This window comes from Pseudorca crassidens, chromosome X, assembly GCF_039906515.1.
Source record: "Pseudorca crassidens isolate mPseCra1 chromosome X, mPseCra1.hap1, whole genome shotgun sequence".
NCBI classification, from domain to species: Eukaryota; Metazoa; Chordata; class Mammalia; order Artiodactyla; family Delphinidae; genus Pseudorca; species Pseudorca crassidens.
The window spans coordinates 94,524,858-94,552,238 of NC_090317.1; the positions used below are offsets into that span (position 1 = coordinate 94,524,858).

The following is a 27,381-nucleotide window of genomic DNA, read 5'->3' on the forward strand; positions in this document are numbered from 1 at the left end:
TAGCCCTGCCCTCTGTGGAGCTTACGTTCTGGCAGGGGAATAAAGATGATATACAGAATAAGAAAATAAATGATATACTAGGTTGGCGTATGATGAATGCCACTGAGGAAGAGAGAGCAGAGAAGGGGTTAGGGAATGCCAGGCTTATAGGGGGAGGGGTCACACTTTTGAAAAGGATGGTTAGAGAAGGCCTCATGGAGAAGATGACACCCAAACAGATGTGCCTGCCTTGTTTGAGGAAGAGCAAGGTGCGCAGTATGGTGGGTGCAGAGAGAGAGGGGACAAGGTCTGAGAGAGAGAGTAGAAGAGGGGCCGCATCATGTCGGGCCTGGTAGGCCATCATGAGGCTTTTGGGTGCAACTTCAGGAGAGATGGTAAGCCCTCAGAGGCTTTTGAACAGAGGCATGATATGATCTGACTTAACGTTTTCACAGGATCATCCTGGCTCCTTCGGTAACATAAAATTCTGTGAAGCAGGTGGTCTTGTCCAATTTCACAGATAAGGAACAGAGCCTCAGAAAAGTTAAAAATTTGCCAAAGTTCCCATTTATTAGCGAATTTGTGGGGCTGCAATTTTAATCCAGGTCTGTGTAATTCGGAAGCTCCCATTTTCCCCACTAAACCACACTGCCTCCCAATTGCAAACAGGTTGTGACCCAGGTTGGGGTAGATGATTTTCTTATAGTCTGTGGTGACCTCTTTTTTTCTTTTTTCTCCAGAGTCCCTTGGCTTCTCTGGCGAGGCCACCATGTCACACAACTCCAGGGGACACAATTTATACCATAAGTCTATAAATGTTCTCCCTGGAGGTGGGCAGTACCCAGCCAACATGGCCATGTGTAACGGCTTTGTTCTCCAGTGAGATTGAAGAGCTCTGTAAATGGTTTTGAGCTATAGTTAGGCTGGTAGCAAAATCTGGTAAGACATTTGTACTGGCTCCATTTGATCTATCTTTCCATTTCTCCTTCCTCTGACACATATTCTACCAGCTGTCCCTACTACTCTCTGCGGTCTGGCAACACACTAGTCCAGCACTATGCCAGGCTAGGACGTAAGTTATGGGAAGGCAGGGTGTTCTACTCTGTATGGGCAGCTTAGGCCCACAAGTAACAGAAAACCTGAGGGAATGTAAGATGTGAGCAGGTGTGCCTGGCTTCTGATTAGACAAAGTGAAACACATTTTATTTGTTGAATATCAAATTGAAGGAGATGATAGGGTGCTATCTAACTGTCATTAAAATTGCCGCTTGGTTTAATTTAGGCTCAACCAGATTTTCTTGTAAGCCTTAGGGCCCAAGGCTTAGACTCTTGAGCCCTTGTTTACATTGAAACTAGTTTTTTTAGTTTGTTTGAAAGACATTGCTTACACTTTAACAATTCGATATGTAAGAAAATACCCCGAGATTCAGACCTTTAAAATGACGTTTTGGGGCTTCCCTGGTGGTGCAGTGGTTGAGAGTCCGCCTGCCGATGCAGGGGACACAGGTTCGTGCCCCGGTCTGGGAAGATCCCACGTGCCGCAGAGCGGCTGGGCCCGTGAACCATGGCCGCAGAGCCTGCGCATCCGGAGCCTGTGCGCCACAACGGGAAAGGCCACAACAGTGAGAGGCCCATGTACCGAAAAAAAAATGAACTTTTGATTCACCATTACTTGATTGGGTGACTTTAATGGAATTATGTCTTGTAAAACTATTTAGCATTTCATGTTTCAGAATTCTGCATAGTTACCTCAATACCTTAGAGCAGTTTGGCTTTTCTTTTAGTCTTATGGCTTTAATTAAAAAAATGGAGAGAAAATCATGGCAGCATCCCTTATAAGATTAATTAAATATTACTGTAATGATCTGTATAAAATATTAGTGCCAGAAGCATAGTACAATATTGAGTAAAGGCAAAGGTGACTGCCATTTGAGTCTTTAAGATGAACAATAGCAATCACAGAATACCAGATCTCTAAAATTATGGCTACTTTTTAAAGTGCGTTTTTATTTTCCTTAAATGATGGGGCAGGAAGTACCAAGATGAGACTTTGCTCTCAGATCGTATTTGAGGTTCACTCTGAAGGTTTAAGTGAGAAAGGGCTATGTGTGATGGAAGTTGGACCTTTGTTTTTGTGACTGCTGCTAGCAAAAATGGAGTATGCAGAAAACATTTTGGTGGGTCCTCAATAAGTTAAACATAAAATTACTTATGACCCAGTGATTCTACTCCTAGGTATATAGCTAAAGAATTGAAAACAGGTGTTCAAGCAAAAACCTGTACATGAATGTTCATAGCAGCACTATTCACAGTAACCAAAAGGGGGAAACAACCCCAGATGTCCACTGATGCATGAATAGATAAGCAAAATGTGGTACATTCGAACAATGGACAATTATTCAGCCATAAAAAGGAAGGAAGTACTGATACCTGCTGCAACATGTATGAACATGAACACATTATGCTAAGCGAGAAAAGCCAGACACAAGAGACCATCCTGCATAACTCCATTTATATGAAATATCCAGATAGGTAGTCTGCAGAGATAGAAAGCAGATTAGTGGTGGCCAGGTGGGGAGAGGGCTGGGGGAAGGAAGAAACTGGAGTGATTGCTTCTTTGGGGTGATAGAAATATTTTGGAACAAATAGAGGTGTGGTTGCATGACATTATGAATGCACTAAATGCCACTAATGGCAGATTTTGTGTTCTGTGTATTTCACCACAATAAAAAGAAACGGAATGTGCTACTTTTGAAAAGATTCCTCATTCTTGGTGAAGCCCATTAAAGTTTGACAGGGTGAGGTGGGTCCTAAAGAAGGGACACGTGGCAAACACAGGGCAAAGGGTTTAGTAGGGCGAGGCTTGCACTGCCTGACTGGGATCGCTGGTGCCAGGACCTGGCTCGTGTGAGTGCAGCAGCCACCCTGGCCACCACTCAGGGGCCCCTGGTGTCCTGCACGACTGAGGGCGGCTTTAAGTGTGGGGCAGCTTGTTTGGAATCCTCACATAAAGACATGGAAAGCGAGATAGCTTCAAGATGGCGGAGGAGTAAGACGTGGAGATCACCTTCCTCCCTACAAATACATCAGAAACACATCTACATGTGGAACAACTCCTACAGAACACCTACTGAATACTGGCAGAAGACCTCAGACTTCCCAACAGGCAAGAAACTCCCCACGTACCTGGGTAGGGCAAAAGAAAAAAGAAAAAACAGACAAAAGAATAGGGATGGGACCTGCACCAGTGGGAGGAAGCTGTGAAAGAGGAAAGGTTTCCACACACTAGGAAACCCCTTCGCGGGCGGAGACTGCGGGTGGTGGAGGGGGGAAGCATCGGAGCCATGGTAGAGAGCGCAGCAACAGGGGTGCGGAGGGCAAAGCGGAGAGATTCCCGCACAGAGGATCGGTGCTGACCGGTACTCATCAGCCCGAGAGGCTTGTCTGCTCACCCGCCGGGGCGTGCGGGGCTGGGAGCTGAGGCTCGGGTTTTAGTCGGATCCCAGGGAGAGGACTGGGGTTGGCGGCGTGAACACAGCCTGAAGGGGGCTAGTCACCACAGCTAGCCAGGAGGGAGTCTGGGGAAAAGTCTGGACCTGCCTAAGAGGCAAGAGACTATTGTTTCAGGGTGCGCGACGAGAGGGGATTCAGAGCACTGCCTAAATGAGCTCCAGAGACGGGCGCGAGCTGCGGCTATCAGCACGAGCCCCAGAGACGGGCGTGAGACGCTAAGGCTGCTGCTGCGGCCACCAAGAAGCCTGTGTGCAAGCACAGGTCACTCTCTGCAACTCCCCTCCCGGGAGCCTGTGCGGCCTGCCACTGCCAGGGTCCTGGGATCCAGGGACAACTTCCCCGGGAGAACACACGGCACGCCTCAGGCTGGTGCAACGTCATGCTGACCTCTGCTGCCGCAGGCTTGCCCCGCACTCCATACCCCTCCTTCCCCCCAGCCTGAGTGAGCCAGAGCCCCCTAATCAGCTGCTCCTTTAACCCTGTCCTGTCTGAGTGGGGAGCAGATGCCCTCAGGTGATCTACAAGCAGAGGCGGGGCCAAATCCAAAGCTGAACCCCAGGAGCTGTGTGAACAAAGAAGAGAAAGGGAAATCCCTCCCAGCAGCCTCAGGAGCAGCAGATTAAATCTCCACAATCACCTTGATGTACCCTGAGTCTGTGGAATACCTGAATAGACAATGAATCATCCCAAAATTGAGGCGGTGGACTTTGGGATCAACTGTAGACTTGGGGTTTGCTTTCTGCATCTAATTGGTTTCTGGTTTTATGTTTATCTTAGTTTAGTATTTAGAGCTTATTATCATTGGTAGATTTGTTTACTGATTTGGTTGCTCTCTTCCTTTTTTGTAATATATATATTTTTTTTTTCCTTTTTCTCCTTTTGTGAGTATGTGTGTGTATGCTTCTTTGTGTGATTTTGTCTGTATACCTTTGCTTTTACCATTTGTCCTAGGGTTCTATCGGTTTTTTTGCTTTTTTTGGAGTTTTTTTACAGATCATTGAAATTACTTTATTATTTATAACACTTCTAACACTTAAACAAATTATTATTTTATGGTTATTCATTCCCCAAGAAGAAAATGGGTACAGGATCTTTCAGTAACGAAGTTGGAACATTGTAAAAGTAAATACAGCATTTGACAAGGAAGATGACATAAGTCTGTCCTGTCATTTGATGTAGAAACAAATGCTGCTTAACAAGGTTGAGTCTCTGGTATTATTTATCTCTACTAACACTTCTTAGAAGTCTTGTGCCTTAACAAAATGCTGTGTGATGACAGGTTATAATATAATCCCAAGATTAAAGCTATTTTGCTTATATTTATCTATTTCCATAATGTATTTTTTTAATTTATTTTTTATACAGCAGGTTCTTATTAGTCATCCATTTTATGCACATCAGTGTATACATGTCAATCCCAATCACCCAATTCATCACACCGTGACCCCCACCCCCCACTGTTTTTTTTTAAGTATACTTTTCAGCTCTTTTTAATCATTGGTGGACTTGTGTTTTTGTTTGATTGCTCTTTCTTTCTTTTTTTTATTACTTTTATAATTTTTCATTTTTAATAATCTTTAATGTTTTAATTGTTTATTTTAATTATTTTATTTTACTTTCTTTCTTTCTTTCTTTCTTTTTTTATTCCCTCCTTTTTCTTCTGAGCTGGTGGCTGACAGAGCCTTGGTGCTCCAGCCAGGCATCAGGCCTGAGCCTCTGAGGGGGTAAGAGCCGAGTTCAGGACACTGGCCCACCAAAGACCTCCTGGCCCCATGTAATATCAAATGGCGAAAGCTCTCTCAGAGATCTCCATCTCAACGCTATGACCCAGCTCCACTCAACGTCCAGCAAGCTACAGTGCTGAACACCCTATGCCAAAAAACTAGCAAGACAGGGACACAACCCTGCCCATTAGCAGAGAGGCTGCCTAAAATCATAATAAGTTCACAGACACCCCAAAACACACCAACAGACACCGTCCTGCCCACCAGAAAGACAAGATCCAGCCTCACCCACCAGAACTCAGGCACCAGTCCCCTCCACCAGGAAGCCTACACAACCCACTGAATCAACCTTACCCACTAGGGGCAGACACCAAAAACAACGGGAACTATGAACCTGCAGCCTGAGAAAAGGAGACCCCAAACACAGTAAGTTAAGCAAAAGGAGAAGACAGGAAAACACACAGCAGATGAAGGAGCAAGGTAAAAACCCACCAGACCAAACACATGAAGAAGAAATAGGCAGTCTACCTGAAAAAGAATTCAGAGTAATGATAGTAAAGATGATGCAAAATATTGGAAATAGAATAGAGAAAATACAAGAAACATTTAACAAGGACCTAGAAGAACTAAAGAGCAAACAATGATGAACTACAAAATAAATGAAATTAAAAATTCTCTAGAAGGAATCAATAGCAGAATAACTGAGACAGAAGAACAGATAAGTGACCTGGAAGATAAAATAGTGGAAATAACTACTGCACAGCAGAATAAAGAAAAAAGAATGAAAAGAATTGAGGACCATCTCAGAGACCTCTGGGACAACATTAAACACACCAACATTCAAATTATAGGTGTCCCAGAAGAAGGAGAGAAAAAGACAGGGACTGAGAAAATATTTGAAGAGATTACAGTTGAAAACTTCCCTAATATGGGAATGGAAATAGTTAATCAAGTCCAGGAAACACAGAGTCCCATACAGGATAAATCCAAGGAGAAACACACCAAGACACATATTAACCAAACTATCAAAAATTAAATACAAAGAAAAAATATTAAAATCAGCAAGGTAAAAGTAACAAATAACATACAAGGGAATCCCCATAAGGTTAACAGCTGATCTTTCAGCAGACACTCTGCAAGCCAGAAGGGAGTGGCAGGACATATTTAAAGTGATGAAAGAGAAAAACCTACAACCAAGACTGGTCTACCCAGCAAGGACCTCATTCAGATTCAATGGAGAAATTAAAACCTTTACAGACAAGCAAAAGCTAAGAGAATTCAGAACCACCAAACCAGCTTTACAACAAATGCTAAAGGAACTTCTCTAGGCAGGAAACACAAGAGAAGGAAAAGACCTACAATAACAAACCCAGAACAATTAAGAAAATGGTAATAGGAACACACATATCAGTAACTACCTTAAATGTAAATGGATTAAATGCTCCAACCAAAAGACACAGACTGGCTGAATGGATACAAAAACAAGACCTGTGGCTTCCCTGGTGGCGCAGTGGTTGAGAGTCCGCCTGCCGATGCAGGGGACACGGGTTCGTGCCCCGGTCCAGGAAGATCACACATGCCACAGAGCGGCTAGGCCCGTGAGCCATGACCACTGAGCCTGTGCGTCCGGAGCCTGTGCTCCGCAACAGTCAAGGCCACAACAGTGAGAGGCCCGCGTACCGCAAAAATAAATAAATAAATAAAAAAGACCCGTATATACACTGTCTACAAGAGACCCACTTCAGACCAAGGGACACATACAGACTGAAAGTGAAGGGATGGAAAAAGATATTCCATGCAAATGGAAATCAAAAGAAAGCTGGAGTAGCAATTCTCATATCAGACAAAATAGACGTTAAAACAAAGACTATTACAAGAGACAAAGAAGGATACTACATAATGATCAAGGGATCAATCCAAGAAGAAGATATGACAATTGTAAATATTTATGCACCCAACATAGGAGCACCTCAATACTTAAGGCAAATGCTAACAGCCATAAAAGGGGAAATCAACAGTAACAAAATCATAGAAGGGGACTTTAACACCCCACTTTCACCAATGGACAAATCATCCAAAATGAAAATAAATAAGGAAACACAAGCTTTAAATGATACATTAAACAAGATGGACTTAATTGATATTGATAGGACATTCCATCCAAGACAACAGAATACATTTCTTTTCAAGTGCTCATGGAACATTCTCCAGGATAGATCATCTCTTGGGTCAGAAACCGAGCCTTGGTAAATTTACGAAAATTGAAATCGTATCAAGTATCTTTTCTGACCTCAATGCTATGAGACTAGATATCAATTACAGGAAAAAATCTGTAAAAAATACAAACACATGGAGGCTAAACAAAACACTACTAAATAACCAAGAGTTCACTGAAGAAATCAAAGAGGAAATCAAAAAATACCCAGAAACAAATGACAATGAAAACACGACGACCCAAAGCCTATGGGATGCAGCAAAAGCAGTTGTAAGAGGGAAGTCTATAGCCATACAATCCTACCTCAAGAAACAAGAAACATCTCAAATAAACAACCTAACCTTACAGCTAAAGCAATTAGAGAAAGAAGAACAAAAAACCCCCAAAGTAAGCAGAAGGAAAGAAATCATAAAGATCAGATCAGAAATAAATGAAAGAGAAATGAAGGAAACAATAGCTAAGATCAATGAAACTAAAAGCTGGTTCTTTGAGAAGATAAACAAAATTGATAAACCATTAACCAGACTCATCAAGAAATAAGGGAGAAGACTCAAATCCATAGAATTAAAAATGAAAAAAAAGTAACAACTGACACTGCAGAAATACAAAGGATCATGAGAGATTACTACAAGCAAAGTATATGCCAATAAAATGGACTACATGGAAGAAATGGACAAATTCTTAGAAAAACACAACCTCCTGAGACTGAACCAGGAAGAAATAGAAAATATAAACAGACCAATCACAAGCACTGAAATTGAGACTGTGATTAAAAATCTTCCAACAAACAAAAACCCAGGACCAGCTGGATTCACAGGTGAATTCTATCAAATATTTAGTGAAGAGCTAACACTTATCCTTCTCAAACTCTTCCAAAGTATAGCAGAGGCAGGAACACTCCCAAACTCATTCTACGAGGCCACCATCACCCTTATACCAAAGCCAGGCAAAGATTTCATAAAAAAAGAAAACTACCTACCAATATCACTGATGAACATAGATGCAAAAATCCTCAACAAAATACTAGCAAACAGAATCCAACAGCACAGTAAAAGGATCATACACCATGATCAAGTGGGATTTATCCCAGGAATGCAAGGATTCTTCAATATATGCAAATCAATCAATGTGATAAACCATATTAACAAATTGAATGAGAAAAACCATATGATCATCTCAATAGATGCAGAAAAAGCTTTCAAGAAAATTCAACACTCATTTATGATAAAAACCCTCCAGAAAGTAGGCATAGAAGGAACTTACCTCAACATAATAAAGGCCATATATGACAAACCCACAGCCAACATCATTCTCAATGGTGAAAAACTGAAACCATTTCCACTAAGATCAGGAACAAGACAAAGTTGCCCACTCTCACCACTGTTATTCAACATAGTTTTGGAAGTTTTAGCCACAGCAATCAGAGGAGACAAAGAAATAAGAGGAATCCAAATTGGAAAAGAAGATGTAAACAGTCACTGTTTGCAGATGACATGATGCTATACCTAGAGTATCCCAAAGATGCTACCAGAAAACTACTAGAGCTAATCAATGAATTTGGTAAAGTAGCAGGGTATAACAGTAATGCACAAAAATCTCTTGCATTCCTATACACTAATGATGAAAAATCTGAAAGAGAAATTAAGGAAACACTCCCATTTACCATTGCAACAAAAAGAATAAAATACCTAGGAATAAACCTATCTAAGGAGACAAAAGACCTGTATGCAGAAAACTATAAGACACTGATGAAAGAAATTAAAGGTGATACAGACAGATGGAAAGATATACCATGTTCTTGGATTGGAAGAATCAACATTCTGAAAATGACTATACTACCCAAAGCAATCTACAGATTCAGAGCAATCCCTATCAAACTACCACTGGCATTTTTCACAGAACTAGAACAAAAAATTTCACAATTTGTATGGAAACACAAAAGACCCTGAGTAGCCAAAGCAATCTTGAGAGTGAAAAATGGAGCTGGAGGAATCAGGCTCCCTGACTTCAGACTATACTACAAAGCTACAGTAATTAAGGCAGTATGGTACTGGCACAAAAACAGAAATATAGATCAGTGGAGCAAGATAGAAAGCCTAGAGATGAACCCACACACATATGGTCACCTTATCTTTGCTAAAGGATGCAAGCATATACAATGGAGAAAAGACAGCCTCTTCAATAAGTGGTGCTGGGAAAACTGGACAGCTACATGTAAAAGAATGAAATTAGAACACTCCCTAACACCGTACACAAAAATAAACTCAAAATGGATTAAAGACCTAAATGTAAGGCCAGACACTATCAAACTCTTAGAGGAAAACATAGGCAGAACACTCTATGACATACATCACAGCAAGATCCCTTTTGACCCACCTCCTATAGAAATGGAAATAAAAACAAAAATAAACAAATGGGACCTAATGAAACTTAACAGCTTTTGCACAGCAAAGGAAACCATAAACAAGACAAAAAGACAACCCTCAGAATGGGAGAAAATATTTGCAAATGAAGCGACTGACAAAGGATTAATCTCCCAAATATACAAGCAGCTCATGCAGCTCAATATCAAAAAAACAAACAACCCAATCCAAAAATGGGCAGAAGACCTAAATAGACATTTCTCCAAAGAAGATATACAGATTGCCAACAAACACATGAAAGGATGCTCAACATCACTAATCATTAGAGAAATGCAAATCAAAGCTGCAATGAGGTATCACCTCACACTGGTCAGAATGGCCATCAAAAACTCTAGAAGCAATAAATGCTGGAGAAGGTGTGGAGAAAAGGGAGCCGTCTTGCACTGTTGGTGGGAATGTAAATTGATACAGCCACTATGGAGAACAGCATGGAGCTTCCTTAAAAAACTAAAAATAGAACTACCATATGACCCAGCAATCCCACTACTGGGCATATACCCTGAGAAAACCATAATTCAAAAAGAGTCATGTACAGCAATGTTCATTGCAGCTCTATTTACAATAGCCAGGACGTGGAAGCAACCTAAGTGTCCATCGACAGCTGAATGGTAAAAGAAGATGTAGCACATATATACAATGGAATATTACTCAGCCATAAAAAAGAAACGAAACTGAGTTATTTGTAGTGAGGTGGATGGACCTAGAGACTCTCATACAGAGTGAAGTAAGTCAGAAAGAGAAAAACCAATACCGTATGCTAACACGTATATATGGAGTCTAAAGAAAAAAAAATGGTTCTGAAGAACCTAGGGGCAGGACAGGAATAAAGACACAGATGTAGAGAATGGACTTGAGTACATGGGGAGGGGGAAGGGTAAGCTGGCACGAAGTGAGAGAGTAGCATGGACATACATATATACTATCAAATGTAAAATAGACAGCCAGTGGGAAGCAGCCACATAGCACAGGGAGATCAGCTCCGTGCTTTGTGACCACCTAGAGGGGTAGGATAGGGAGAGTGGGAGGGAGACGCAAGAGGGAGGAGATATGGGGATATATGTATATGTATAGCTGATTCACTTTGTTATAAAGCAGAAACTAACACACCATTATAAAGCAATTATACTCCAATAAAGTTGTTAAAAAATAATAAAATTTAAAAAGAAAAGACATGGAAAGCAGTGGAATACTGAGGTGTTTAAAACCCAGGCATGCAGAACACAGCAGATATAAATTTTCACTGCAGTGAGGTCAGGATAATTTCAGTTTATCCAATGAAAAGGAAAATAAACTTTTTTTTAAACATCTTTATTGGAGTATAATTGCTTTACAATGGTGTGTTAGTTTCTGCTTTATAACAAAATGAATCAGCTATGCATATACATATATCCCCATACGTCCTCCCTCTTGCGTCTTCCTCCCACCCTCCCTATCCCACCCCTCTAGAGGAAAATAAACTTTTACGACCTGGTGGGGCTAGAGCAGGTTTAGTTAAAGATACGTGGTAAGTTTCTAGTTATTGCTGCAGACACTCTTTTCCCTCGTCCTTGGGAGTGTGCCAACTTCTTCTTCATGCCGTTTTCTATCCTCAAAAAGAAAAAGATTTCAAATGAGTATTTTTCTGACGATAAAAGTAATATTTGGGGCTTCCGTGGTGGCGCAGTGGTTGAGAGTCTGCCTGCCAATGCAGGGGACACGGGTTCGTGCCCCAGTCTGGGAAGATCCCACATGCCATGGAGCAGCTAGGCCTGTGAGCCATGGCCACTGAGCCTGCGCGTCCGGAGCCTGTGCTCTGCAACGGGAGAAGCCACAACAGTGAGAGGCCCACGTACCGCAAAAAAAAAAAAAAAAGTAATATTTGATAATTATAAAAATTCAGAAAAAGCAGACATTTTATATATAGGTATAAAATCATTTTTATACCTATATATAAAGAAAGCTGAGCAATCAGGGATGATGCTATAGATGTTTTGGTATGGATCCTTCCAGTCTTTTTTTCTGTGCATATATATGTCAATATGTACCGGTATCTTTAGTTTCATTGGGATCATACTACATTTATCAACATAGCATGGATGTCTTTCATACCAATTAATACCAGTCAACAGCCTACTTTTCATGGTTGCATAGTGTTCAATTCTGTGCATGTGTCATGACTGATTATTCCATGACCAGTGTTGTAAATGAGCCAGGGGCTTCCCTTGGAGTGGTTCCTCCGTGGTCACTTGGCTCTCTGTCAGAGATGGTTGGTGACTCAGGGTTTCTGAAATTACTTTCTCTTACTTATTTATGTGGGTTAGTGATAGCCCTCAAAGCACAGGTCATGGACGGAAAAGGGAATAGAGAGGTCTGTTAAAAAATCAGCTCAAAAGCCACTGTCTTCAGCTTTCCCTGAATGAGCCCCACTCCATGCAGTCACTCTTTCTTCTGTGTCCCAACAGAAGAGGGACAGAATAGTATGCAGGAGCATGGGCTCTGGAGCCAGACTGCAGGGGTTTGCATTCTGACTTCGTGACATTGGACATATTACTTCACATTTCTCTGCCTCAGTGTTCTCATCTGTAGCATGGGGCTAATACTAGTATCTACCTTCTGGGCCAGATGAGATGATCCATGCCAAAAGGACCCAGCAGCACAGGACCTGGCACATAGCAAGAACTCAACAAGTGGTGAGGGTTATTATTATTACTCAGTTCATTCAAGTGGCCCTCCCAGTTAGTAGCTAGGGAGCTTATCTGGATGCCTGGACAGCCCAAATAGATTATAGACTCTGAAAAGTTCAGATGCCAAAGTGACTACAGTGTTTTCCAGATAGTGAGCCCCCGGCCAATGTTACTGATTGATCGTCTAATCCAAACTGACTTGCTGCAATGGTGGGGTCCTTTTGGTTGAATTTGGCCTCCATTTCCCGTTAAAAAAACAAAAGCAAAGCAAAACAAAACAAAAACCCCAGAGACCCTAATAAGTGGATGTAGGTGAAATACAGTTCCTTCAGGTAGGTCAACATCATAGCTGTGGGCTTTCCTACACTCTACCTAAGGAAATTCTTGACCAGAAGAACCTATAGATCTCTTAAATGATAGTGAAAATGACAAGAAATATTTAAAAGAACTAAAAACCATATTATTCCAAAAGACCAGTCTATAACAGAAGAACAAACCTTGTATTCCCTCATTTATTTGGGATTCTTGGGAACTGAATTTTTTTCCAGTAAGTAGATTTTCTAGATGGTGGAAGCTTATTCATTTAACCACCATAACAGTTTGCATTTTAACCATTTTGATGTAATTCTTTCTAATGCCTGTTGCATGGGTTATGGCTTTCATATAGCGAATATATTGAAAACATGTCAGCCAATTTGTTAAGCTTTGAGGCCTCATTGTGAATGTGTTGCTGTCATTTGTTTTTTTGTTGTTGTCTGTTTGTTTGTTTGCTCTGCCAAATGATATCAGTGCCATTTGCCTTCTAAAGACTCAGACAACTGTACCTTTACACAGTTCTTTTCACTTTTCACTTTTTTCTCTCACTGGTAGGGTGTGTCAGTTTTTACTTTTTACTACAGAAATGTGCATAATCGCTTTCCCCATCTCCAAAACACCTTTCTAACTTACTGATTTATAAGCTTTATACCCTGGGAAAACAGAACCCCAAGTCTGTTACTATTTTGTATACAGTAAGGTTAATAGGTATTGAATGAAATCACGTATTTAGTCACAGGATTTTTGACCATTCGAGGACTTTAAGAATTTACTTCCTGGTTGTAGGCTGTTATGTGGTAGAAGTTTGACTCTGGGCAAAGTGCCATTTTATTTATAAGCTGTTGTGCTTATTGTTTTCCATTCTAGCACGAGTGCCTTCCTGTTGCTCATAGGTAGAGAAATTAAATTAAAGAAAAATAATAACCTGTCTCTGGGCAGTTGGTAAAGTCTTGTAAAGTGGGATTTGGATATTTTTAATAGAAAAAAAGGTAAAATAGTCTTAGATATAATTTCTTGAGTGTTTTTCCATTTTCTTTACAGAGAAATAATGATGCGTCTGTCGGGAAACTCACAGACTAAGACGTTATAACCATTGCACGTCACTACCAGGTGCCTGAGGATCCCCGTCCAGATACGAATGTCCTAATTGCACAGGTCCATGAACAGCTCAAGAAAAATACTTTTGAGAATTTTGAAAGACTTATTGCTACCTGTGTATACCAAGATCAGGAAAAGTAAGCTTTTATTTTATTGATTCTAATAAATCATTTACGTTTCTGTGAACCTGACTAATGAAGGAATTTGTATTTTATCAAAAAGGGCAAAAAGAAAATTGACATGTCTTCTCATACTCCACCATGTAGCAAAGCCACCTTAAATCATTTTTGGAGATTATCTGGGTACAGATATTTCATAGTGATGGATGGTGAGCTTTGCTTGTTGATGGAATAGGGGAGGCCCTGTATCTTCAAAAGAATAGGATTGCCCCTTTGCATTTTCTTTTAATTGGTTTCTAGAGGTTTTCAATTGAAACACAGTAAATCAATGTTAGAAGGTTTAATTCTGAGATGTCGTCTCTTTACATTATTTTAGTGATAAGTGGGATTTATAAGTGTGACTTTTATAATACACAGAACAGGGGATTTGCAAGTATACTTTCTATAGAATTTCTTTGAAATTATTTCTCCTTGAAGATAATGAAGCTCAGCATAATCTATTTCGAATACATTTATCGTGTTTGCATTGAGCTTTATTAAGTCACTGTTACAAACAACTGGAGCTCCATCTTAATATGTTTTGGTGTTCATCTTATCCACAGACTGATATAGTGGGGGGGACGGAATACTCAACTGGAATTAGAAAACCTTAGATCAAACTCTAGCCTCTGATTTTATTACTACAGACCACTACCATCTCTTTCCCCCATGACCCCTTCCTTCATCCCCAAACCTGAAGTCTGCACCCCAAGTGGCTACCTACATACCCTAAATATCGTTGAAGGTCCCATAGTTTATTTTAGTTGTGAATAGTTTTTTTCCTAATCCATAATACACCCTTGTTGAGTTGTTATAAAGATGGTATTTTTCCTTGAATCTTTAAGCTTCTCTGAGCCTCCTGGAGGATGTGTGGCCTGAGCTTTGCATGACCCTGGCCTTGCCTTCCACCCTAGTGGTACCCCTTCCCAGGGTGAGAATTGTGACCCTCCTTCGCTAAAGGAACACCTCCTGGGAAAATGGGGCTAGTTGATCAGACAACTCTGAGGTTCTCCAGATCCAACAAGCTCCAATTCTAGACATAAACATTCTCCTATCATTTTATAAACTACTGCAAAGAAAGAAGCCCACTTTCTTTCCTGTTGGTTCTAATTTTGCCTGATGCCTGGAAGAACACTGTCTGAGTTAGAACATTGGACAAGCATTTCTGTGCCCTCAGCAGGCTGGGGAAAATGACTGTTGGGCTGGTCTGGAGAAAAAATTGAGGTGAATGTTAAGGCCCCGGTTGGGGCTTCTAGGTTATAAGGTTTGGGTCCAAGGAAAAGACTAGAAAAACACCCTCCAGTCATATAATACTTGTGTTGGAGGCTCTAGATGCCTGTCAGATTAAGAGATGTTTTCAAATATCAGAACCATTTTTGACTAGTGGTCAAGAATGCAGATCGATTACTTAGAGCAACACTCGTGGCTACAGCCTTAATAGGCTGTACTATCACCAACCAAGAATCTGAATCCTGATGGAAAGGCCTTTGTAAGGACAGAATCTAGTGACTTGTGAAATGGAAAAACAGTTGGTGAAATGCAGTATTACTGTTTTTCCTTACTGTGATTCCAGTACCAGTTTTCATACTTATTTCCAGGTGCATGCTTTTAGGACACATCTGTGTTTTCTTTCCTATAGAGTGTAATTGTTACTCAAGAGACACAAAGTATATACAAGCCCATTTACTTTGTTTTAATGCAGGGAAAAATTATTACCCAGCAAAGACATCAAAAGGCTGTGCAGGTCCTCCTGATTACCTTTGAATGATGATCTTCTGGGATCCTTACTCTCCAGGTAAGTGAGAACTCCACCCTCATGGGCAATGTCCTGCATATTTTTGTTTCAGAGACTATTCCTGGTTTTTTGTTTGTTTGTTTTTTGTTTTTTTTGCGGTACGCGGGCCTCTCACTGTTGTGGCTTCTCCTGTTGTGGAGCACAGGCTCCGGACGCGCAGGCTCAGCGGCCATGGCTCACGAGCCCAGCCGCTCCGCGGCATGTGGGATCTTCCCGGACCGGGGCACGAACTTGTGTCCCCTGCATCGGCAGGCGGACTCTCAACCACTGCGCCACCAGGGAAGCCCTATTCCTGGTTTTACATCTACCTTTAATTGCCCTTGATTTACCCTTGACTTTTTATTTATTACCGATGACACATCTCCATTTAAGTGTTAAAAAGGAAAACTGAGTCATGATTTTGAATGTTAGGGAGCCTATTATGAAGTATCATTTTATCTTTTTAACATTAAGATATACTTATATGCACACAGATTCCTGGGACAAAATGAAAATGTACAAACTCATTGGTTATGAGAGTCTTAGATGTAAAATTTAGGGCAGATTTTTCAAAGCAGTAGTTTCTAATGGCCACGGACATGCAGTAAGAGCACCTCGTGTTATTAGCACAGAGCTCTGTCCTGCTAGAACACTAGATGTAAAGTGCAGAGATTCTGATGTTGCAAAAGGGAAGCACAGTCAACTGCTTTCTGAAACACCTCACTTCTTGTACTGAACCTGACTCTTGACTTCCTGGCACCACCCTCCTAGCCACCCAGACTCTGGTCATCTTTTATGCTTACCGTGGCATGACTCCAGCACCCCCCCCAGCATACTTATCTTGATAATTCTGACATTTGGGGCTGTGTTCTAGGCATTGTTATCATTGCCTTGAATACATTACCTCATTTACTTTGTGAGGACAACTTGGTGAGGTCAGAGCTATTATCCTATCTTACAAGAGGATGCTGAGGTCTAGAGAGATAAAATTTTGCCTAAAGTCACGTAGTCTAGAAAAAGAAGAGCTGTGACTTAACCCCTGAACCTTTAAAATGCACATCTTCTGCTTCTAACCATTTTGAATTATTGTCTACAACTAGCCAGTAGATTAGAATGTCTTGACAGTCCTACCTCCTTTCTACTCCTTGCATCTACTCTCTCCCCTCCATTCCCGCCATCTTCACTCTTGTTCTGACCCACCTTTCTTCTTGACTGTTGGCAGGGCTTCCACATTGGTCTTTCTTCCAATGGCCTCTAAATTTTTAAATCCATCTTTACGTCTTGCAGCTAAGTACCTTCTAAGAGCAAGAATATCATAGTGTCACTCTTCTATTCATAAGCCTTCTGTACCATTTTTTTGTTCTCTGAGGAATGACCAAACTCCTTAGCTTTGAGCTCCTTCTCCCCCTTCTCCATTGTGGGGCTTAGGGTTGCCACTAGGGCATTTATTCTCAAGCAGGGGCTGGAGTGGGGAGTCCTCATCTGAGACAAAAAAAGAAACAAAAGGAAGCAGACAAAACTAAATCCCATGTGGGAGAACTAGAGTCCAAGGTATCAGGAGGGGAATCAAGAAGAGGCCAATTCAGTTGGATGTGTGTATATGCATTGGATTGACCTGGGGTTATCTTCTAGACTATCAGCTCTATTTGCTTTCATTTGCTAGCAGCAGTATGAGGGATAAATAGGCCATCCCGGTGTAAAGGACCTGAGATGAAATAGGCAGGCTTAGGAGCTCAGTTTCTCCACAGTTATCACATTCCCAAAGCTCGTCTTCTCATTCCCAACAGTCCAGCCAAATGGCTCATTTAGCATTTCACATGTATTCCTCCTGCATTCCCACTTTTTTGCCTTTTCTCTTGCTGTTTCTTCAGTAGGAACTAGCTTCCAATTTTCTTCACCCGCTGAAAGCTTGTTCTTTATGACCCGTTTCAAATAGCACCGTATCCATGAAGCCCTCTTGGATTTGCTTGCCTGGCGGTGATTATCTCCTCCTAAGGATTCTCACCGCACTATTTATGTTTCCTTTTTTTGTCTCTTACCTTGTAATGAAGACTTGTGACTAGACATTTGATCCACTTAGATACAGAGACCTGCTTCTAACCTGTTTGATTTACTGCCTAAAAATAAGCAGTGGCCTGTCACATCTTGACAGTTTTACCCCTACCTTGTCTCCTATATTCTTTGAATCTACTTGCTAGCTGTGTAATCTTGTGCAAGATTTTTGACCTGCCTGAACCCCAGATTCCTTACCTCTAGAATGAGATAACACCACCTACTTCCTCGCGGTTCTCAGAGTGACTTGAGATAACGTACATAAATTCCCCAGTGCCATAGCACCTGGTACTAAGTACTGACTGGGGACTAGGAGAGGAGTTTCCATCAGGGACCGTAGACCACACACTCTGACTTAGAAATGAACTGGAAGAGACCTGCATCCTTCCACATAGAGGAAGCCTTGTTTTTAAACAGTTGGATCTGAATGCCTTTCACACATTAAGCTGTCTTCTAGTCAGGAAGCTGCGGATGTTTATTAGATTATCTCTTGATGGCCTCGAGGATGAGTTGTCCTGGAAAGTCCAGTAATGTGGGAGCCTGGCCTCCGGGGGACCTAGATGTTTCCTATCCAGCACTGAGGCCACCAAGTCATCATCCTCTCATCCTCTCAGCAGACTGTTTTGTCTTTGCCTTGACGATTTGACATTAAAGGCAGAAAGACGATTCCCCAACTCGTTGCGAAGCCGGTTCAGTCTCAGATCACATCCGCCTCTGAGCCCGGCTTAGCTCTGAGGAGGTCATCCCTCTGAGCCACTAAGCAGTCTAACTTTGCCTCTAATTGTGCACTGACCCTTCTCCACACTCAGGGGAAACTTCAGACTAATCAGATTAGAAAATGTCTCATTCCCATTCCCCTCTCCCTCCAATATGCCCTGCCACGATTTGGGTCACATGCTTGGTGTTTTGCATCATCTCCGCAGATTCCTTTCAAAGACTGCCCTAATTCCTAATGGGCCCATCAGCCTGCAGCTTACATTTATATTCTGCATTCTTATTGTTCCCCACAGACTCTACAGGGCTTTCCAGAGCCTTGACCAGACTCTCTTTCTACACAGCCCTCCTGTGGCACGCTAAGCCAGAGCCCCTCTGACGTCTGCAGTCTCCCGTGGGAGACAGGCCCGGAGTTTGTTGACTTGGTTCAGCACACACTCTGCCCAGGGGCAGTTTTACCTGCCTTGGGATGGAGCTGGGCAGCTGTTGAGCATCTGTAGAGCCCCGCTGCTGTGTGAATTCAGATCAGGAGATGAAAACCTACGTGGTTAAAGATTCGGATGATTTCTTTCACCCACTCCAGATTGTTACCTGTGAATTTCTCCTGACCCGGCATGTGGGTACGAAGATTTCGCCTCTACTCCATTTCCATTTTTCTTGTGATTCAGTTAGGTCTTTTCCTTATGAGCGCGAGTCCTGCTGGAATCAGCACTTCAAAATCTCTTCACATCTGGTTACCCAGCCCCTGTCAGTTTGTGCTGTGGTAGCTGGTATGAGGTCACTTTACTTGCCAAATGAAGTCAGAAGTCGTTTCACTAATGCACAGAGCATCAGACTTAAATGTTCGATAGTGGTAGCTACTACCCGTTCATAATAGGAGTGGCACTCTGTATTGACATAGTGCCTAGGGCCCTAGAATGTCTTGTAAATCCTTGAGCCCATTAAAAGGTACATTTTAGTGGATGGTAGGCATGATACCTCATTTCATGGGTGCAAACGTTGAGGTATAAGGAGACTCTCTCACTCAAAGAGCTTGCTTCAGGCCTGAATGGATCTGTAATGGAATTAAAATGACAGCTCCCTAAGATACCCTAAACCTTTGTTTCTATCTGAGCTCCTAGGGGTAGGAACGATATCTCGTTCACCTTTGCAATCCCGGAGACTTGTCCTGTGCTGGTACACTGGGCAGCGGGGAGAAACACATGGGCTTGATTTCTAGCAGAGCTGCTTCTGAAGTCCAGCCCTACTGCCTTCTGCCCAGGTGATCCCTGTAAATGGAGTCAACCCCTCTCCGCCTTCATTAGGGTATTAATATGTCCTCAGTACTAATAAGCAAGAAATCCTGGTTCTCAAACCATAAGAAGTAGGGAGTATTCTGAGGTCATTCCATACTGTGTTCCTGATGGGACTGGGGAGTAAAGAGGCAGCCTCCTCCCCTAATTGTAGCCTTCCGAATTGGGACTTGGAATAGCTGGAAATTCAAGTGCGACTCTTTCCCCAGCAGCTCTGCCCCAAGCTAGTCTTTTACAGCTGTCTTTGGGCTCCATGGAATGCCTTAGAACTGGCCTCCCAAGAGAGCTGGTGCCTCATCCAGAAATATCAGTTAAAATGGAAAAAGTTAACAGGGCTTTAAAATCATCTCATTATACTCTACCCAGCCTCTCCCTCTGCCCCCCTCCCAGAGGCATGGTTGGGGCTCAAGTGATTTCACCCAACAATACGTGGCAGTGAAGCTGAGGGGCAAGGGTTGAACCATGTGCTTGCTAATGTTGCAGAGTGTTTGGTGCACTGGGAAGTTTTCAGAGAGAAACCCTCTTCTGTCCCTCTCCTTCTCTCTCTCTCTCTCTCTCTCTCTCTCTCTCTCTCTCTCTCTCTCACACACACACACACACACACACACACACACACAGATGCTTTCTACCTTTTCAAATATAAGGTGATTTGGTCCCTAAGGAGATCTGTGCTGGGCTCACAATTGGAATTTAGAGGTCTGGCGATTTGAGATCACAGGAGTTAACTCACTGGCAACTTGGGCAGCGCCATCTTGCCGACTCCTAAGTTTTTGTGGCCATCGGGGTAGGGTGGCCTAGAGCTCCACTTCTTTTCCTTAAGTGTCTGGTCTTTAAGACTCTCACCAGGTGTTTCAGTGTGCACCCCTGGGTTTGTTGGGTAATGAACTGAAACCAAACACAACCAAGTGAGTCAAAAATTGTCTTCACTACCCTCCCTCCCTTTCAGCCCTGGTCCTGCCGCCAGCCCGTTCCCCTAAGTTATGAGATGGCCTTTGCGGCAGAGGGGGACCCATGTTACTCTTCAGCAGAATACAGCTGCTGCGCCTATTACCTCCACAGATGGTGGAAATAAAGCAGATCAGGATTATTCCCCACAGCAAGGAGATGGATGGCTTCTGCGGTTTTCAAGCCATTCATCATTTTTGGGAGGGGGACCAGGAGTACCTGTCAAATGACACGTTAGACTCACTTCTTAGAACTCCCACCTAGCAAGGCATTGGGAAGCCTGCTTGCGGTTCATTATTATCTAGAGGAGAAGCGGAGAAATCGGCTTCCCTCCCTCTTCTTCCTTTAGTTTGTGTAGGGAAGGAAATGGCGGCTTGCCCAAGTATCAAAGGGAAAGAAGAATTTATGGAGGTTTTAGGAAAACACTTTAGCACTGTGAGCTGGCACTTTAAAGTAAGGAGGCTGACTTTTTAACAAGCATCGACACACTTGAAAGCCAGAATTAGTGTTGCCCTTTAGGGCAGTCCCCCTGGAAGGCTGTGCGCTGATTCCAACAATGTCGCCATAGAAAGCTCTTCTTTGGAATCGCCTTCACAGCCTTTTCAAAAGAATTTCCTCCATAGTGGCAAGTCTTTGTCCTTTGACCATGAATCAGAGTCTAAGCAAGAGTCAAATGTCATTTGGCAAGGAGCGAAGTAGGGGATTCAGGTGGAAAACCAGGATGCTAACATTTTTGATCAGAAGCACAGCACGACCCTGAAGTAAGGAGATCCATTTTCTATACGATTCATGGGCTTTTCCAAAATACTTTGAAAGGATGGAGAGGATTTGGTGAATGATTACCTGTAGTCATGAGGCAGGAGGGACGGCTGGGGAGATAGTATTCAGGGGAAATTGACCTACTTGTCTTCACTCCCCTAATAGTCAAGCGTTTCTCCGTCTCCAAACTTCTCCCTCTCAGCTCCTTCTCCAACCTGGACTGTTTTTAGAGCTGCAACACTCCTTTGTATCCTAGTCTTTTCTCTCTCACAACCTGATCTAACGGTAGCGTATAGTAGATGTAGTGTATAGTAGCAAATGAGGGCGTGAAAAATCCCACTGTATCAGTGGTCCAGGGGAGGAAGCTCTGTGCTGAGTTCTGGAGCATGGAGGAAAACCAGGACATGCTCCCAACGAGTGGTGTTCCTGCCTTGCCAAGTCTGACTTGTATAAGTTCACCACCTTGGAAAGCACGCTTCAAGGTCTCTCGTCTGCTTTTTACACTTCTTACATTTTTATTTATGCCAAACGGATACATGCTTATAGTAAAAAAAAAAAAAAAATCAAATCATTCTAAAAAGCTTATTCCGACAACAGCAGTTTCCAGCCACATCTCTCCCCACCTCCCAGACCCGTTCTCAAGAAACAGCCTTTCAGTCCTTCTAGCTGTTTCTGCAGACCTTTAAATAGCATGTACGTACTGCTATTTCTGGATTTCTCATTTTTAGATACTGCTACTACTTCCTGTTACGATGCTTGAGAATTTAGCATAATATTGATTCCCATTACTGGTGTTCTTTCTGGATGCTCTTAGGATCGTCTTTTTATTCCTGGTGCTCTGGAAGTTCATGATGGGGCTTGTGGTGTGTGTGTGTGTGTGTGTGTGTGTGTGTGTGTGTGTGTATATAGATTCATTGTGCTTAACAGTTTATGGGCCCTTCCGGTCTGGAGACTCTGTCCTTTGGCTCTGATAAATTTTCCATTAATTTTAAAATAATTTCCTTTCCTCCATTTTTATTTTTCTCTTGTGAGAACTCCTATCATTAAGATTTTGGCTCTCTTGAATTTGGATCGTTCTCTCCCCAACTTTTCTTTGTCATTATGATGTCCTTACTAAGGGGTTTCCTCAACTTTACATTCCACCCCTTCTTCTGCATCTATTTACTACTGTCATGTTTTTTATTCCAAGAGCACACTTTTGGTTCCTATTTTTAGTCTTCTGTTCTTTTTTCGTGGGTGTAATATATCCTCTTATCTCACATCTTTCCCTCTGCTACCTGAATTATCTATGTTGCTTGATACCTTTTTTTTTTTTCCTGTTGCCGTTTTGACTTCTGTCCTTAATGTTGGAAGCTTTGGGGGGTGGGTCTTGTTGATTAGTGGGTTTCACTGCATGAGTCATCTCCTAGCCCACATTTTCATTAGGTAATCCCCAGAAGCCACAATTTGGGGCCATTCAGAGTATTGAGAGGAGAATCCTATCTTCTCCTGCGGGGCTAGGAGGGAGGGTGGGATAGGGGAAAGGAAGAGAATTTAAGTATGGCCACTGGTGTTCTGGAAACAGAAAAGGAGAAGGAAAGGGGCTGAGAGACCCAAGTTCAGTATAGTGTGTAATGTTCTTCTCTACCCTCCATTATGCTTCCTCTCCCCAAGACTAGAACTGCTTTTGTTGAATTTCTCTGGAGAACAAGCCTCACTCCCCTGTAGGGAAGAGTACAGTATACAAGGAGATACCTGAGGGTTCAGCTGCTCTTGCTTTATTTAGGCTTTCAAACAGTCCTGTTTTCCGGCCCCCACCGTATCCCTGCCTTTATTGGCACCTGGAGTCTGTAATCGCTGAGCCTCTCAGAAGTTTTGTGGGCCACACTGGCTAATCTCTAAGTGCCCCCTGCCTCTGCCATGGACATTTCGAGTTCAGCTTCCCTTCCTCAGCTCTGCCGAGCCAGTTACCAATCCTTAGTCTGATTTCCATCTTGCAAACGATTTTGAAATCTCTTGTCCACTGTTGCCTTGTTTTCCAGCTATCTTTGCCATTGGGGGTTATCACCTATTTTTATTTCTTTGTTGTCATTTTGGTGAGATTTTGGTGGGAAAGGGAGATAAATATTTGTGAGTGACCCATCGTGATTTACTGCAACTCTATCCACTTCCCAAGAGCAAAGAATTCTTCCAAGAAGCATTGGCTAATTTTATCCCTTTTAATTGAAAGATTCTTTGTTCTTTTCTCCCTTGCTCCTTTTGGGGGGATTCCCATATCCATTGAAATCCTCCAAGACAGAACTGAAAAGAGAAACTTGGAGTATTTTACCACATTGACTCAACTCTTCCCTGAGGCCTGGCTTTGGGACTTTGGAAAGATTAAATCTTTCAAACATTTTTCCTCAGAAAGATTTTGTACATCATTTCTAAGCTGTGTACTCTTTCATTTACAGCCTTTGATCCTTCCCGAATATCATTTGATTCAGGAATATCCTTCCCAAATATCTTTTGAGATGGGTAAATTGTTAGATGTGTTGAGTCTGACATATCATGAGTTGGGCAGGAAAGAGTGCTGGGGGCCCAGGGTTAACAGGTGAGCATGAGTAAATATAAGACGAATTGGTAAGGAGGTGTGATAATAGGACTTCCAGTGGTGACTTCCAGAAGTTTTCCTGTACCATCCAGTGCCATGATCCAGGGCAAATGCAGACTTAGGCATGGGGACTCGGTTAGGTAAGAGGAACTGCAGGAAGGCCTTTCTGAGGCCTTTGAATTGAGACTTTGGAATTGAGACTTTCCAGACAAAGGAACCAGAAGGTGCAAATGCCTTGCATTGCTGGGAACGATCTTGGTATGCTCAGAGAGCAAGAAGAAAGCTGGTGTACCTGGAACATTGTGAACAGGAGAGAGTTTTCAGAGGAGGTCAGAGAGGTCAGCAGGGACCAGATTATGTGCGGTTTTATAAACCCTGGTAAGGAGTTCAGCTTGCGTTCTAAGTGGATTGGAAAGCCATTGCACAGTTGTAAACAAGGAAGTAATTGATCACATCTATGTTTTAGAAAGATCATTCTGGTGGAGGATGGTTTGCAGCAAGGTAAGAATAGAAGCAGCAAGACCAAGATACAAAAGCTATTCCTGTAATCCAGGTGAGAGATGATGGTGGCTTCGAATTAGTGAATAGTAGAAAAGATGGAGAGAAAGAGACTTGTGATATGCTATGGTGGTAGAACCTTCAGGACTGGTTAGTGGACTGTGTATGAGGGATGGTGTAATTCTAAATCTGTTTGGTAGTCTTTTGACTGGTTCCCAAATTACTGGGATATTATACTTCTGAAACCTCTAGGATTCAATACATGCCTCCTGTCATTGATGTGATGGGAATTTACCAACAATTAAATTCTGTATTGTAGGAACAGATGAAGAAATTTTGTTCATTGGTGACCTCATTCAGTCTTCCAGTCTGGTGGGTTTAAATATCATCTATATGCTAATGACTCCCACATTTCTATCTCTACCTCAAACATCTTCCCTGAACTACAGACTCATATACCCAACTGCTCACTTCCCATCAAAATGTAACACATCCAAAACCAAACTCCCAGTCTTTCTCCCAACCTGTAGCTCCTGCAGTCCTTCCCATCTCAGTTCGGGCAACTCTGTTTTTCCAGTTGCTCAAGTAAAACCCTGGGAGTTGTCCTGAATCCGTTCCTATTCATTCTCCCCCTCACCTCCCCTATACACTATATGCAATCCTTCAGGAGTCTTACACTCAAAATATATTCAGGCTTCACCACTCCTCACTGCCCTCCCTCCACTGCCACCACTGTCACCTAAGCCACCATTATCTCTTGTCCGGATTACTGCAGAAGACCGCTAACTGCCCTTGCCACTTTGGCCTTGCCCCTACATTGTAGTTGCAATATATCAGCTAGAGTGATCTTCAGAAAATATAACTTAGATCTAGTAACTGTTCTATACAATATACTCCAATGGCTCTTAGTTGTCCTTAGTATGAAAGTCAAAGGCCCTCCATGATCTCATTCTGTGACCTCAGCTCCTATTCAGAGTATTAGGGAATACTTTTCTTCGATGCACCATGCTAAAGGAGTTTCTTACAAAATATCTTTAATTGATTGAGTTTTAGTTCTTCTCCCTAAACACATGCAAATAAAAGACATAATGGTCCTGCATTTTGGCTACAAATATTTCCATAAACAGAACATGTCCTTTCAATGAGTTCAAATGACGAGTGAGCCAAAATTCAAAGGATAAACAGTGGTAGGGGGCAGCATACTGGAGTTGTATCCCAGAATCCTTGGCCAAAGAAAATGTACACAAAAGAATGACTGAATTCCCTTTCCCCTCTTCTGATCACTCTGTTTATTCTACTTTGTTTAGCTTAATGAGTCTATGTAACTTCATCACGTAACATTTAATTTATTGCTGCTAATTGTTATTAGTTTATAAATACGAGCTATTATTTTCTTCATGCTTTGATTAAAAAAAAGAGAAAAGCCTTTTGACTGATTATGAATAGGTTTTTTTTTCCTGCTTCTGTTATCACTGAGTTTTCTTATAATTAATTATCCTCTGTTCATCCTTGCAGTAGTAACTTTGCGCACCTCACTTGCTGGTTGGAGGGGCGTGTTGAGTTAGAGGTCCTGAGAGAAGGGCAGGAGCCTGGAGCAGGGTGCTTGTAACAGTGCCTTAGTGACCACCTTTGTCTTTTTCTTCAAAAAAATCGTGTTACATAACCAGTATGTATTTAGCCTTAGAAATTGCCAGAGGTGGTCAAATTCAGAATAGAAAAATAGCATTGAGGTATTACAGTAAGAAGTATTTTGTCTGTGTTTAGGTCATTATAGCAATTGTCTTGAAATTTGGGGGTCTTAATTGCCAAAACTCTATTATGGTTAAGGATAAATTTAAGTCAATTTCCATAATTAGGAAATAGCAGTCAAACAGATTAGTTATTTTTGACCTACAGTTTTATGGTGCAGGGTAATCATTTGTTGTTGTTGTTGTTTTTCAAAACGAAAATGGGCTTAATATCTTCTGATTATGAATTTAAAGCTATTCAGATGATACAGAAAAGTCTAAAGAAAAAGCAAAAATTATAATCTCTCTTGCTACAGGTAGCTGTTCTTAATAATTCCGTGTATTGTTGCTAGACTTTTTAAATGTTGTTTTGTACAAATATAAACCTAAAGTGAGACCATAACTCTACATTCTATTTTATAACCTCCTTTCCACTCAACAATATATTATTAACACATTTCCATGACAACATATATGGATCTACATAACCCCTTTTAATGGCTACATGATAAATGATTAAAGTGCCTTTTATTTTTCCTAAAAATATATTAGTAGACAAAATGAATCTAGGCTTGCTTTAAAGATTTAAAAGGCATACAATTTAAGAAAAATGAAGACGTTTTAAAATTTTTACTGACATAGTATCAACCTGTTAAACTAAGAGGAGCTTCAGTACTGTTAACAAAATATAACAATAGTCTTAGCTGCTGAATAAATTAATTTGTTTCTATGGCAACTGCAACAAGTATTTGTTGAACACTTACTATGTGCCAGCATTGATCTAGGTCCTGGGGATACTTTGGTGAATTAGATGTGTGAGGTCTCTGCTCTCAAAGAATTTACATTCTGGAGGGTTCGAAACAGAAAACAAGGTAATAAGAAATAAGAAAAATATCGGTATTGAAGCACATCTAGTAGTATGTTTTCATGGTGGATTTAAGCTGACAGTTTGGTCCTGAA

The 27,381-nt window shown here is 41.8% G+C and overlaps 1 protein-coding gene across 1 annotated transcript in view; it reads left to right on the forward strand.

Annotated features, from left to right (window-relative positions):
• The window catches only part of EFHC2 (EF-hand domain containing 2), a 193,733-nt gene that overhangs the window by 157,514 nt on the left and 8,838 nt on the right, over positions 1–27,381 (forward strand). The window contains 2 exon segments of the mRNA XM_067722738.1: positions 13,876–14,067; positions 15,791–15,883. Coding sequence (XP_067578839.1) covers positions 13,876–14,067; positions 15,791–15,883 — 285 coding nt within the window.